Raw genomic sequence first — 13,255 nt, forward strand, 5'->3', positions numbered from 1 at the left:
GATTGAGCTCTCAAACCCTGAAACTCCTGAGAAGTGTCTGTATCTCCAGTAGGAAAGTTTCTGCTGACTCTTAAGATATTTGGGTCAATAACAGGCAGGGCCAAAACAAGAGACAATTACAAGTTCCTCCTGCAGAGTTTCTTGTTCTGCAGAGCCATAGTATCTGAATAAACTAACTCAGACTACAACATTCCTCTATTCCCTAGGCAATCAGCTATTAAATGCAGACATATAACTAAATGCAACATACCCATACCACTTGCTTCTTTCTTCTGAGGTCAAAAAGGTATCCACAAAATTTGTCAAACAGCTAAACTAAGCTACACACCAATGCAGTGCATGTATCTAAATGGAGATGGAATTTAGGTCATTGAGTGTCATAGAGTGCTTTCCTTCAACTTTGGCCACAGGATCATTAGTGAGTAAAATTTCTGCTGCTGCTCAGGACATCTGTAATTTGCAATAGTGCTGTACTGTTAAGACTTTAATATTTAACACAGCAATATAAAGAAACATTAATAGGTATGCTGGAGGTTTAAAACCAGTACTGGACATGGTTTTCGTGAAGATGGAGAAGTACAAACGCTTATTAGTTTGTTTTTATAAAATAAACTATTGCTTGTTTCAGGACAATGTAACTGAACTGAGTATTTCAGGTAAAGAGCCCAAACACTCAATATCTGGAGATAGTCTAAAAGCTTCTCCCACATCACTGTAGTCAAGTCATAATCATAAATATTTTCTTTTACTTAGATAACTTTTTAGCTGGCATCTTTTGTGTTTCATTACAAAAGAAATTATCTTTCAGAATTCTGGAAGGATTCTTGGCAAATACAAAGTATGTCACAGGCTTGAATTAGGGAGGGGGAGAAAGAAAAACATTTATTCTATTATACTATTTCACTACACCATAGTTCTTAAAAAACTCCCCATTTTCATAGAATGTTATACTTGTTGTGGTGACATGTTCTTATATTTAGAAATGGAAATAATGTTTTCAAAAAATTATCACTTTAAAAAAGAACTAATGGCTGTCAAAACATCAGTGGCTACACAGTGCTGGACACTCTGTAAGTTTATAATCAATCAGTTCAAGATTTTCTACTATGTTAGTTTTTCTATGACTTGATGACTGATTCTCCTTCTCACAGAGTGACTTTGAACAAGTGGGAAGTAAAATCTTTATATAATAGCATGTAAACATAGCCTAAGATTTTAGTCTAAAGGTCAGATGCCTAGAATACATGTCAGGCAATTTTCTAGAAAACTATGCAGTGCTTGCCATAACTGAAGTGCTGTCATATTTTGTGTACTTCAATGTTTAATTAATCAATTATTTTCTGGTTTTGAGAACTACATATGATCTAAATGCACACTATACTAGGAGTAAGATATGTCACTGGTGTGTGAGACTGCACCAGATACCGTGTGGGTATTTCACTGTATTTGGCCACACACAGTGAATAGATAATTTTTTTGTATTTCTCTACTTACTCCTTCTATTCAGATTTTTAAGCTGCTCTGCTTGAATGCATGTACTAAACACAACTATGGAACAATCTGAAAAAAGCATACACTTTAACACAAAAATGCCTAATGCCTAAACTGGGAAAAGTCACCTTAAACTGTAGCTAATTTTTGCTTGCTGAAGAGTCAACATCCATTTCCAAAGGCACCAAACAGATCCCCCTGGTCTACCACCAGCTCAGCAGCAAAACCTCTATTTTAATACAAATTTATGGTGTATCTGTATCATACTTGTTTATACCCTCCTGCATGCTGAAGTTTAGTTCTTCAGTACTGCAGCACATGTACACATTTGCAGGATCCTCTTCTGAAAGTACACAGTTGTTTTGATGGAGAATTACAGAACCATAGAATATCTGGGTTGGAAGGGACCTTACAGATGATTTAGTTCCAATCCCTCTGCCACAGATAGGGACACCTTTCACTAAACCAGCTTGCTCAAAGTCCCATCCAAACTGGCCTAGAACACTTCTAGGAATGGGACACCCACAGCTTTTCTGGGCAACTTACTCTAACACCTCACTGCCTTCACAGCAGAGAATTTCTTTATTACGTCTTTATTACCTAAACCTCCCTGCATCAGTTTGAAGCCATTTCCCCTTGTCCTATCACTACATGGCCTTGTAAAAGTCTTTCTCCAGCTCTCTGGTAGACCCCTTTTAGGCCCTCTCTCCTCCAGGCTAACACCCCCAAGTCTCTCAGCCTGTCTTCATAGGACTGGTGCTCCAGCCCTCTTGTTCATCTTTGTGGCCCTCTCCTGAACTCCCTCCACGCTGATGTCCTTCTTATGCTGAGGGTCTTGGAGCTGGTTGCAATAGTTCAGGTGGAGTATCATGACAGTGAATAGACAGGGAGAATCCCCTCTCAACCTGCTGGCCGCTCCAGCTGCAAGTGCACATTTGTTGTGTCATGTAGAGCTTCTTCCAGGAGGAGAATTTGATGATCCTTGTAGGTCCCTTCCAACTCATGATATTCTGTGTTTCTGTAATTCTTGTCAACAAACACTCCCAAGTCCATCTCCTCAGGGCTGCTCTCAATCCACTCTCTGTCCAGCCTGTACTGGTGCTTGGGATTGCTCTAACCCAGGACACTTACACTTGGCCTTGCTGAATTTCATGCACCCACCACTCAAGGCTGTCAAGGTCTGCCCTAGATGGTATCCCTTCCCTCCAACACACCACACAGCTCTGTGTCATTGGTACACATACTGAGGGCGTACTCAATCCCAGTCTCCATGTCTCCAGCAGAGACGTTAAACAGCACCAGTCCCAACACCAGCCCCTGAGGAGCGTCACTCAGTGTTCTCATCTGGACATTAAGCCATTGCCCACAACTCTTGCCCAGTGTGAATATTCAGCCAATTCCTTATCTTTGAGTGGTCTCTGAATGAAATCTCCTCACAGACCAGAAGAAACATCAAAGTCCTCTATCAGGACATGAACTCTCTGCTCTTCCAGCTCATCTCAGCTGTTCAAGAGCTTCCTCAAATGCCTTGCATGTTCTCCCAAGTCTGACAGCTCAAACTTTGCATTGTGATGCAAAAACGTTCCTCAAGCAGGCCACAAAGTCTCTTTTTCATAAACACAGTAATGGATAAAGATACCAGCACAGCACCAGCACTGGGAGCAATCAGTGTTTGAATGATTGGTTGGGAGTGGAATACATACTGGACAGTCTCATGTAACTGGGACTCTAAAGTCAACACCATGGCAGGCTCACATCATGACTTGACTGCTAATGCACAGTGTCAGAGCAATTCAGTTTCCTCCAAAGCACAGAGACATGTACAGATTGAATTTGAAACCAAGCATATTCTTTGGGCCGATGAACAACAGAACTAACAGGGACTTTAGCCTTACAGCACTCAAGTAGTACTGACAGCTCTACCCAGTATTTTGGAGAGGGAAGGGATATCTCTGAGAGTACCATCACAGCTGTCAGATCACTACTCAAGAGGGAAATTCACACACTTCAAAGAGGAACTGAACTTTTACTATCTAATCCATTTTTAGTAGCTATACGTCAGTAAGTTGGAGAACTAGGAAGAGGAAAGATAGGAGCATGGAATTTAAATTGAGGTCTAGGTGTGTCCTCCAGGAAAAAAAAATTACTTACACATAAAGGATAAGAGATTTTAGAAATCTTAAGGCTCCCTTGTACTTACTACATACTTCATTTTGTGCTGGATATGGAGCGCTCTAGCAGTGCTTAGGGAACTTATGAAGTTTAATAAGGTTGCTAAGGAACACACCTCTCAGCTGGGGCCTGGCTTCTATGGTACTGCACAAGACTATATTAAAAGTATGAGAGGTGTTGCACTGCTGATGCCTTAATACCATAATGGGAAAAAATACCAAGTTGGAATGGGAGTCTGAAAGAGTAACACTTTCTTAAAAAAATTCTCCTTATAAACCTACTGATATATATAATCTATAATAAGGAAAATAGCTTCTAAACTTGTTTAATTGGTAAGATTAAAAAAAGAGATATTTTAGAAGCCAGTTAAGCTTCCAATGGAAGAGAAAAACAATGAAAAAATCTGGAATCTAAACAGAAGGAGCATTTATGATTTAAGATACACATGTACAAGATATTATTTTATGAGGTAAAAATTAAGGGCCTATGCAGAAGTTATATGCATCTCTCCCTCACACATTTTTTTTACTGCATCTTAAAATCAGACAAATTTGACTGGAAGACTAACAGAGCCTACCTTGTCTAAGCTTCCAACTTTGTTTGTGCAAAACACATCCACCACTAGCTCTCATAATCGACTAACTTGCATATTCTCATGAATGCTATCCATTAAGGGTAAGGTGAGACAATTTTACCTTTGAGCCACAGAAAATAACACGGTCACCTTAAATTGTTAGCATTTCACTTCCATTTCCTTAGATATACTGTTAATACCTCAATTCCAGCTTCATAATTTCAGAGATGTCTTCAAATTTTTTTTCTTCCACTTGCAGATCGTTAATAGCATCCAGGAGTTTCTGCTGATCTCCAGGATTTGTAATGCCAATCTAAATTTAAAGAGTAATTCCAAATATGATTTACTTTTAAACTTACCAGACATAACAGTACAGTAACACATTTCACTAGCTTCTAAATATTAAGATTTAAAAGAAACTCTTTTTAAGTTATTGCAACCAGCTACAATGCATGTAGTGACAAAGGAAAAAATAAAACCACAGAAAATATTCAATGATGCAGAACAAAATGACAAGAGACAAGGAACTGCTGAACTGAAACTGCACAGGATATTCAGAAAATCTGTTTAGGGTTTATTAAAAAAAAATAGCAGTTTGCCTAAGTACCCCCGTCTTGTTAGGATGTTAGGCTTTCCATTTCAGAATGATCTGAGTCATCTCTGACAGCAAGATAACGAATCATCATGATAGTGATACAGCATTAACTCAGAAAGAAAGAGTGGAAATTATCAATTCAGCATCAAATGGGGAATTTTAGAGAAAGACATCTTTTTAACAGAAGGAAAACAGAAAAGATACATACTATGTAGCAGATTCTCCAAGTGATGCCTGGAGCAGAAAACACTGACAGCTGTGCTATCCATCAAGCATCTCAGATTAAATTTTAAGTCATATTTAAATCCTAGACTAAGAGTTTTCTTGCAGAACACTTAGTGAAAAAGAATAGTTCATTTTTAAAAAAATAAATGCTTTTGTGCCACATTCAGTATTTCCCTTACTCATCTGACAGGCTGCTGTGCAACACAGGACTTGTGGTGTTAGCAGCACTAACATGCTCCCCCACACAAGTAAAAAACCTCTTGACTTTGCTCCTAAGGGACCAGCTGAGTACCTGACTCAACAGGGGTAGACCACTCCTGCATTTGAGACTGCAAGGATCTCAGAGTCTCCAAACATAGACTATATGGGACCCTCACTGATATTCTGTGGACTTGTTACCTTCTGCACCCTCACAAATCTGGAAGATATTAGTGTTTGCAGTCTCCCAGATTTCTGTTGGAAAGAATTTTGAATGAACAGCTGCTAACCCACATCAGATTGACATTCTAGGGAAGAGATTGTGCCTAGGGAAAAGCTTGCTTTTTTCTGAGACCCAATGTTATGACACTCATTGTTCATTGTGACTGCATAAAACTGTACTCCAGGTTCTCCACCAATCACAGCTAAAAATAATTAAAAGTACACTTGTGAGCCCATAAACATATCAAAACCATGTTACGTTTATAGACAAGTAAGTTCTTCAATAATGAAAAATACCAACAAGATTAATTGGGAATTTAACTACAGGTGTCAAGAACTTTTGAACTTTTTAGTAGGTTTCCATGGGTCCCTGAATGAATGATAATGAAGTGTTTTTAGCGAATATCACTAGCAGCCTTAAGATAGAAAGATCTGAGTTTTGTATGAATAATCTGCTCCACTTGTGTTGAGCTGTAAGTTTGCTCAATTCATTAGATTTCAGGTTTGCCTTGTGGAGCCCTATCTGGTATGAGCTAATATTTTCTTAAGGCTTACAAAGCATTGCAGTAGTTATTTTATCATTAATAAGTTAGCAGATTTCTACAACAGCAGTTATTCTTGAGGAATTAAAACTATCTTGCTTAAAGTAGGAACTATTGTGAAGACTGCCTTTGCTTTTGACTCCACCTTCTCATTCCTGAAACCAGCAAATCAGGATGCAGCTTTCTGACCAGCATATCAGGAAGATGCACTTTGTTCCCCTAGAAATAAAACATCATTTTGTTCTTCTGCAAATGGATCACTGAGCACCACCACAGCTTGAAAATATTTGTCAGGAAGTAAAGAATGTAATAAATATCACTACAGATAAAGCCTTCTACCACCATACTGATTCTGCATTTAGTGGTAAAAGGTGCAGAACTTAGAGATGGAAGGTCGATAGATCCATCCAAACTACTTCCCAATTTCTAGATCATCTCTGCAAGAACATGAAGTGACCCAGAACCTGACTGTTCATCCAATAATGAATGCATGGAACAACCACAGTGCAATAAGCCCTTCTTGATGGGTAAGTGAATTTTTAAGTTGATGTTGGTTCACTTGTGTTCTGCAGTCCAAATTTTGCAAGTATTATTGTGAAGTGGCCATGTTTAAGAACATGCAAGGGCTGTACAATGATTTGCCCATATCTGTAAAACAGACTATATGCACTCTCAATTTTAGCCAGATCAACTCTATGAACATCTATTTTACTCTTTGCTTAAATACATACAAGGCAGCCCTTCAAAATCCAAGCCCCAACTTCACTCCAGCATGAATGTGACAAGAGGTGAATAAGATGGCCTCAGCACATGAAAGATGATATACTGCACAGATAAAACCAGTGAAGTTATGCACAAATTCTTACAACAATGCTACCTTGCCCAAGTAACCACTAATTTTAATTAGTGACAAGATCTGACACATTTCTGTCAAATATTAAGTGCTTTTTTCAGGGAGTGGGGGCAGAGGAATGAGTCCTGGAACTGTGATATAGAAGCACACAGACCAGATAATTATCCAATTATGTGAAGTTCTGGATTATATTTTGAATTTTGATGTGTCAACTTTTCATTACACAGTCTCAAATCTAAAACAAGATGTCAATTTCTCTTATTCTAAATTAAATTAAATGTAAAAAAGAAACCGTTTTAGTCCTAAATGCATCCAGACACTAAATTACTTCTGTTGCTATCTTATCAGAAAAATGCTTAAAACAAAATAAAAAATATGTCACAAGTGGTGCAGACAAAAACCTCCAAACGTTGAAAAGACATGTCCCAGTATACTGAAAACATTTTTTTCCAGAATGGAACAGTTTATAAGCTTAAGGAATGCAAGGATTTCAGCTTGAAAGACTCATTGTTTAGGCTTTGTTGTAGAATACAGATAAAGGTATTTACAGAGAAAATATCTTCCTATATTGTTTGATGGAAGAAAGCTTATCATGTTAATGACAGGATTTCTCCCCAGTTCTCTGGATACAAAGCAGCTTGGTTCAGAGGCATCCATCAAAGGTCATCATTAATCTTTGTAGTAATAAGATCCAGGCTCTTTAGAACAGCTGGCTGTTAGCTGAAAGTCTGCCATCACAGTGAAAACTTTCAACTCTGAAGTTACAAGGAAACAGATTAGATTTCTTCTATCAGCAGCGTGGGGAGAAACCGTTAGCAGAGCTCTAAAACAAGACTGCATAAAGAATTTTGGATAACTTATGAAGAGCTAATCAGCCAGGAGTGTTATGCCATTTTTTAACTTCTCAACTGAAAACTCACTAATTAATTTATGTCCATGCACAAAGCATGACTTATATTTCAGGAACTGTTTCCTGCTGTTGCAAAGTTAACAGACAAAGCAATTAAATTCTTACAGATATTATCTTCCTGTGTAGAAGCAGCTGATCCCTGCAGTTACTTCAGTTTGTTAAAAGCTTTTTTGCTTTTATAATAATGAGCCTCGAACAATTTAGAACAATGAAACAGAAGCTTTGATTTTGAGTGAAATTCCACCTCTTCGGAGAGGGAACCATAAAGCTTAGCCATTCACTGAAGTTCACAATTGTCTCCCCTTCCTCCAGTGTTCACTGGATAAAAACAAGCAATAACTACAATACCAAAGCAAGTGATCAGTATGATCACAGATTTACAGTTTAATGCAATCATGCCCAACACAGCAGCTCACACAGTAATGAGAGGAAATCCACAAGAATCTCCTCAGAGGACAAAACTACTATCAACAGGGGCTTTAGAATTCTACAAATCCCAGGAGACCAGGATGCTGTCCAATGATCCTGAGGCTTCAGAAAAGCAGTAACATCAAAACACACTGACATGTCTTACAATATTTTGCCCTGGGTGAAGTCATAAAAGTCTCTTCATTGACAAAGTTCTCTATATTAACATCCCCTGAGAATGCAGAATTAATTGCAAGTGATTAACTATTCAGTTACAAGACAAAACATCAAGCAAATCAATCCTTGCTGACATCGACTCTAAAGGAATACAATGTTGGATCCAGCTGCCAGAACACACACCTCCCTGGTACCAGGCTTAGGAGAAAAAAAGCTGACACTAAGGACATGGCTAGCTCCAGTACAGGGAGCAGCTTTAAGAAGCTGTTTTTACGAAGTGTCTTTGGAATCCCAGACCAGAGATTCCAAAGTTCCCCAGTACAGAGCACTCAGAAGAATCCTGCAGCCTGAAGTACTTATGTTGCTCCAGTGAGGCTCCTATAATTGGATTTTATTATAGCATCCTCCAGTAAGCACAGAAAGTCCTTTCACTTCCCACAGGAAAAATTCCAGCAAGAATAAAGAAAAGCAACCACCACATCTCAGCTGAGAACTGAAGCCTTGTAATAATGCATCATTTAGTCAAAAGACCAACCTTTGCAAACAGCAAAGGACGAACCTTCCCAGCTGCAGTAAACTGTAAGAAACAAAATCTTCTCTTTCCTCCATTTTTGGGGGGTGGATAAGGTTTTACAAACCTGTTTGGGATACAAGATTCTACAATTTAAGCAATTGTAATGTAAGAGAGCTCTTCTTTCTCCACCAAAAATTACCACCTCCAAAGAAGGACCGCATCTAAAGTAGTTGTTCAGTAGTATCTACTGCTTATCCTAGCACTGACTTCCCTTCAGAGAAATCACAATTAAAAACTAAAAATGGTAACTAACATTTAAACTAGAACTATTTCCTGCTTATCCCTGATCACTCATTGATCTGTGAGATTACATCAGAAAAAGCCTGTCTATAATCACATTAAAATTCAAGAAGTTGCAGAAGATGCTGAAAGAATTCTTGCAAAGTTAGACATTTACAATGAGAAGATAAGACATTAAAAACACTTTAAAAAAAGAGGACAAAATTAAATTATATTCTAAAGTAGTAAACTGACCTGTATTAAGTCATCTTTTTGCATGGTCAGAAGTTGTCTTAAAGCTATATCTTGCTCCTGTATAAAACAAAGGGGTTTCTGCCATCAAAAAGAATTCCAGAATAAAACAGTTTCAAACTTGATTTTCTTCCCTGTTGTACTTCAGTTTTCAGAAATAATATCAGCTACAAAACGTCATTACTGAAGCAATGAAAGATCTGTCTAGTTTAGAAACATCAAATGCCATGACCAAGGCATGTAATCAAGAAAACCAATTTAGTCCACTGCAGTTTAACTTCCCATTTTATTTAAAAAATAAAAATCTGTTTAAGGAATTTATTTGAATTAAGATATTAATGGTCATATAACTTTTTTTTTTAATGCAGTAGGTGCATTTTACTTTCATGGATTACTTGACAGGTAGCAAATATACCACAAAATTACCTGCAATAATTCTCTAATGTGTTCTAGACCAAGACCATGTAAAAACACTTCCATGTCATGAAAAGTTGAATAGGAACTGTAAAGATAATTAATGAGATTGAAGTTAGAAACAGTGGAAATTAAAAAAAGAAAAAAAAAAGACATTCATAACAAAATGTTACAGAAAAGCTCCCCAGAGCCTTTTACTTCTGTCATCAGGTGTGTGCAACTTCAGGTTCCTCCCCCCTAGCACTTGGGAGGAACCTGAAGTTGCACACACCTGACAACAGAAGTACCTTACAAGCATACAACGTAATCTATCAAAAATTTCAGATGTTTTTTCTGTCTAATAAGTTGAACTGAACCCAAAGGGGGATGACTTTCGTACCTACAGGTAACTTTAAGTCACAAAACATTCCAAATGAACCCTAAAGTTGGGTCACAAAAGCCTGAAAAATGTGGAAGTGGGGTAAAGGAAGACAACTACGTACATAATATTCATATTAACTGGATTAAGTCCACAACTGGTACCCTTCCCGTTCCAGTCAAGCCAAAAGAGGTTCTCAAGAAAACAGGACTGTGTGTAATTAAAAATAGTGGAAATTACTCCATCAAGAAACTCACCAGAAGACTATTGTTCAGAAGGTAGACTGAGGAAGTAGTTAACACTGAACTGTAAGTTCAGAGCTTAACATTTATAAACAAATATAAAATATCAATTTTGATTCCCCACTCTACCAAGGGTTATAAAAGTGTAAGAGGAAAAATAACTAAACAGCTTTCAACAATCAGATGAACTGTAATGTAAAGAATTAAATGGAAGAGCAAATCCAACAAAATTCTGAAAGGACTACTGTATTTGCAACAATAAATCTTTTGCCATAATCCTGAGTTATGACATGCTTTGCTCTGCCTTGTTGTAGGCCCTGAAATGAAGGTCTGCCTCTTCTTCCCCTCAAAGACTGAAGGAGCATCTTGAGCGCCATCACATGGCACGTACAGGGCAGCCAGGGAATGGGGCCCAGCCAGCATGGGTTTAGGAGAGATGAGTCCTGCTAGACCAACATTACCTCCTTTTTAGACAAGGTGACCCAGTTAGCAGATGAGGGAAAGGCTGTGGATGTTGTCTATCTGGACCTCAGTAAAGCTTCCAATACTGTCTTCAAGAGCATTCTCCTGGAGAAGCTGGCAGCCCACTGCGTTAAATACTGGCTGCATGCCCAGCCCAGAGAGTGGTGACACATGGAGTTACATCCCTTGATGGCCACTCACTGGCAGTATTCCCCAGGGCTCCGTGCTGGGGCCAGTCCTGTTTAACAGTTTACCAATGATCAGATGACGGGATCGAGGGTACCCTGAGTAAGCTCACACATGACACCGTCCTGTTGATCTGCTGGAGGGTTACAAGGCTCTGCAGAGGGATCTGGACAGGCTGGATCAATGGGCAAAGACCAATTGTATCAGGTTCAATAAGGCAAAGTGTTGTGTGCTGCCCGTCGGCCATAACAACCCCATGCAGCGCTACAGGCTGGGGGAGGAGTGAATGGAAGGCGGCCCAGCAGAAAAGGACCTTGGGGTGCTCACTGACAGCTGAATATAAGCCAGCGTGTGTCCGGGTGTCCAGAAAGGCAAATAACATCCCGGCTTGGATCAGAAATTGTGTGGCCAGCATGACTAGGGAAGAGACTGTCCTCTGCACCCAGCACTGGTGAGGCCACACCTCAAGTTCTGTCCAATTCTGGGCCCCTCACGAAGGAAAGAAATTGAGGGGCTGAAGCGTGCCCAGAGAAGGGCAATGGAGGTGGTGAAGGGTCTAGAAAGTGAGTTGTATGAGGAGTGGCTGAGGGAGCCGGGGTTCTTTAGCATGGGAAAAAGGAGGCTCAGGGGAGACCTCATCACTCTACAACTACCTGAAAGGAGGCTGTAGCCAGGTGGGAGGGTTGGCTAGTTCTCCCAGGCAACCAGCAACAAAATGAGAGCTGACACAAGGGACAGGCAGGACATCAGAAGGAATTTCTTCACTGAAAGGGTGGTCAAGCATTGGAACATGCTGCCCAGGGAGGTGGTTGAGTCACCATCCTTAGAAGAGTTCAAGAAATGACTGGACACAGTGCTTAGTATTAAGGTTTAGTTGACATGGTAGTGTTTGGTAGGCCTCTTTGGAGGTGTTTTCCAACCTAAATAATTCTAGGATTCTAAAACCAGAATCTGGTGAGGCTTTGCCTGAAGTCTGAGTCTACCTCACTGTGAACTGCTACCCTGTGAACTGCCATCAGCCCATCAGCCTAATGCTACAAAACTAGAATATACCAAATTCAGCAGGGCTCTGGCTGAGCAGGGACGATCTGACCAATTAGAACAGACTATGGGCACTGCAAGCTGTCTTTTTAAGACCACACAGCTCAAGCTGAAGGATGCAAGTAATGCTTTTTTGAGGACTTCTTAGCCAAGTTCTTGCACAAAATCGTATCAGAAATCTCTGAAATTGCTGAAGCAGGTGCTGATTTCAGGCATAGGGCACCTTCAAGCCTCAGGGTCAAGGGCACACTCTGCCAAAACTTCCGGGGTTTAACTAGTGTTCACACTTAATTTTGACTCTCCAATTGATTACAGAAAAAAGAAAAGGGCATAGCTCTTGGTGGCAATGAAGCTGAACATAGGCATTCAGTGAAAGCATCAAAAATTTAACATCAAACGAAGATAAGAACAGAACAAGAAGTATGCAACAGGGAAGCATACAAATTTAACAGAGCTGAAATGAAGTGACATTGGACCCTGTCACTCCTACACTTTACACTAAATGAGAGGTAAGAAAAATCTAGAGCATGCTCTTTGTTTATATTGCCAAGGAAGTTCGCAGTCTTGAAAAATTGATAGTACATTAATATACTTACTGTGGAGTCTTGGCAGCACTCCAAACAAGACACATTATGTATCAGAACAACTTAATCATTGATATGAACAAATACAATATTTTAGGAATGTTTATAAGCTAAAATGACACTACGATTGTATTTACCCAACACTGTGGTCAGAGACAGCCGTCAGAAATTTGCAGATAGCCTCTTGCTCAACTGCTTTATGGTATCTCCCTTGCAAGTGATTTGCAGCCAACGAGAGCAAACTAAATATCTGGAAAAGTCAATATGAATTAATTATTATTAAAACTCAAAATGTATAAAAAATACATGGGAGTAAGATTACAATCAATTACTACTTACAGGGAACATGGAACATCTGCCACTTCTCTAAAGCATACATCTATAATGAGAAGTTAAGACTAAACTAAGAGTTTACCAGGAGCATTTCTGGATTAACCAAATTCCAGCACAATGATGAACACTGAGCACAGTGGTATCTATTACACGGTCTAAAAATCCACTACAGAATCTACCACTACAGAAAAAGCCAAACAACAACAAAGTAATTTTTGCTGCT

At 39.2% G+C, this 13,255-nt stretch overlaps 1 protein-coding gene across 1 annotated transcript in view; it reads right to left on the reverse strand.

Annotated features, from left to right (window-relative positions):
- Nucleotides 1–13,255, reverse strand: part of ASZ1 (ankyrin repeat, SAM and basic leucine zipper domain containing 1) — a 34,093-nt gene that overhangs the window by 3,263 nt on the left and 17,575 nt on the right. The window contains exons 6-9 of the mRNA XM_014306980.2: nt 12,837–12,949; nt 9,839–9,914; nt 9,416–9,472; nt 4,438–4,550 (exon numbers count right to left, since the gene is read on the reverse strand). Of these exons, the coding sequence (XP_014162455.1) occupies nt 4,438–4,550; nt 9,416–9,472; nt 9,839–9,914; nt 12,837–12,949 (359 nt within the window). The remainder of the gene's footprint in view (nt 1–4,437; nt 4,551–9,415; nt 9,473–9,838; nt 9,915–12,836; nt 12,950–13,255) is intronic.

This window comes from Geospiza fortis, unplaced genomic scaffold (assembly GCF_000277835.1).
Source record: "Geospiza fortis unplaced genomic scaffold, GeoFor_1.0 scaffold195, whole genome shotgun sequence".
Taxonomy (NCBI): Eukaryota; Metazoa; Chordata; class Aves; order Passeriformes; family Thraupidae; genus Geospiza; species Geospiza fortis.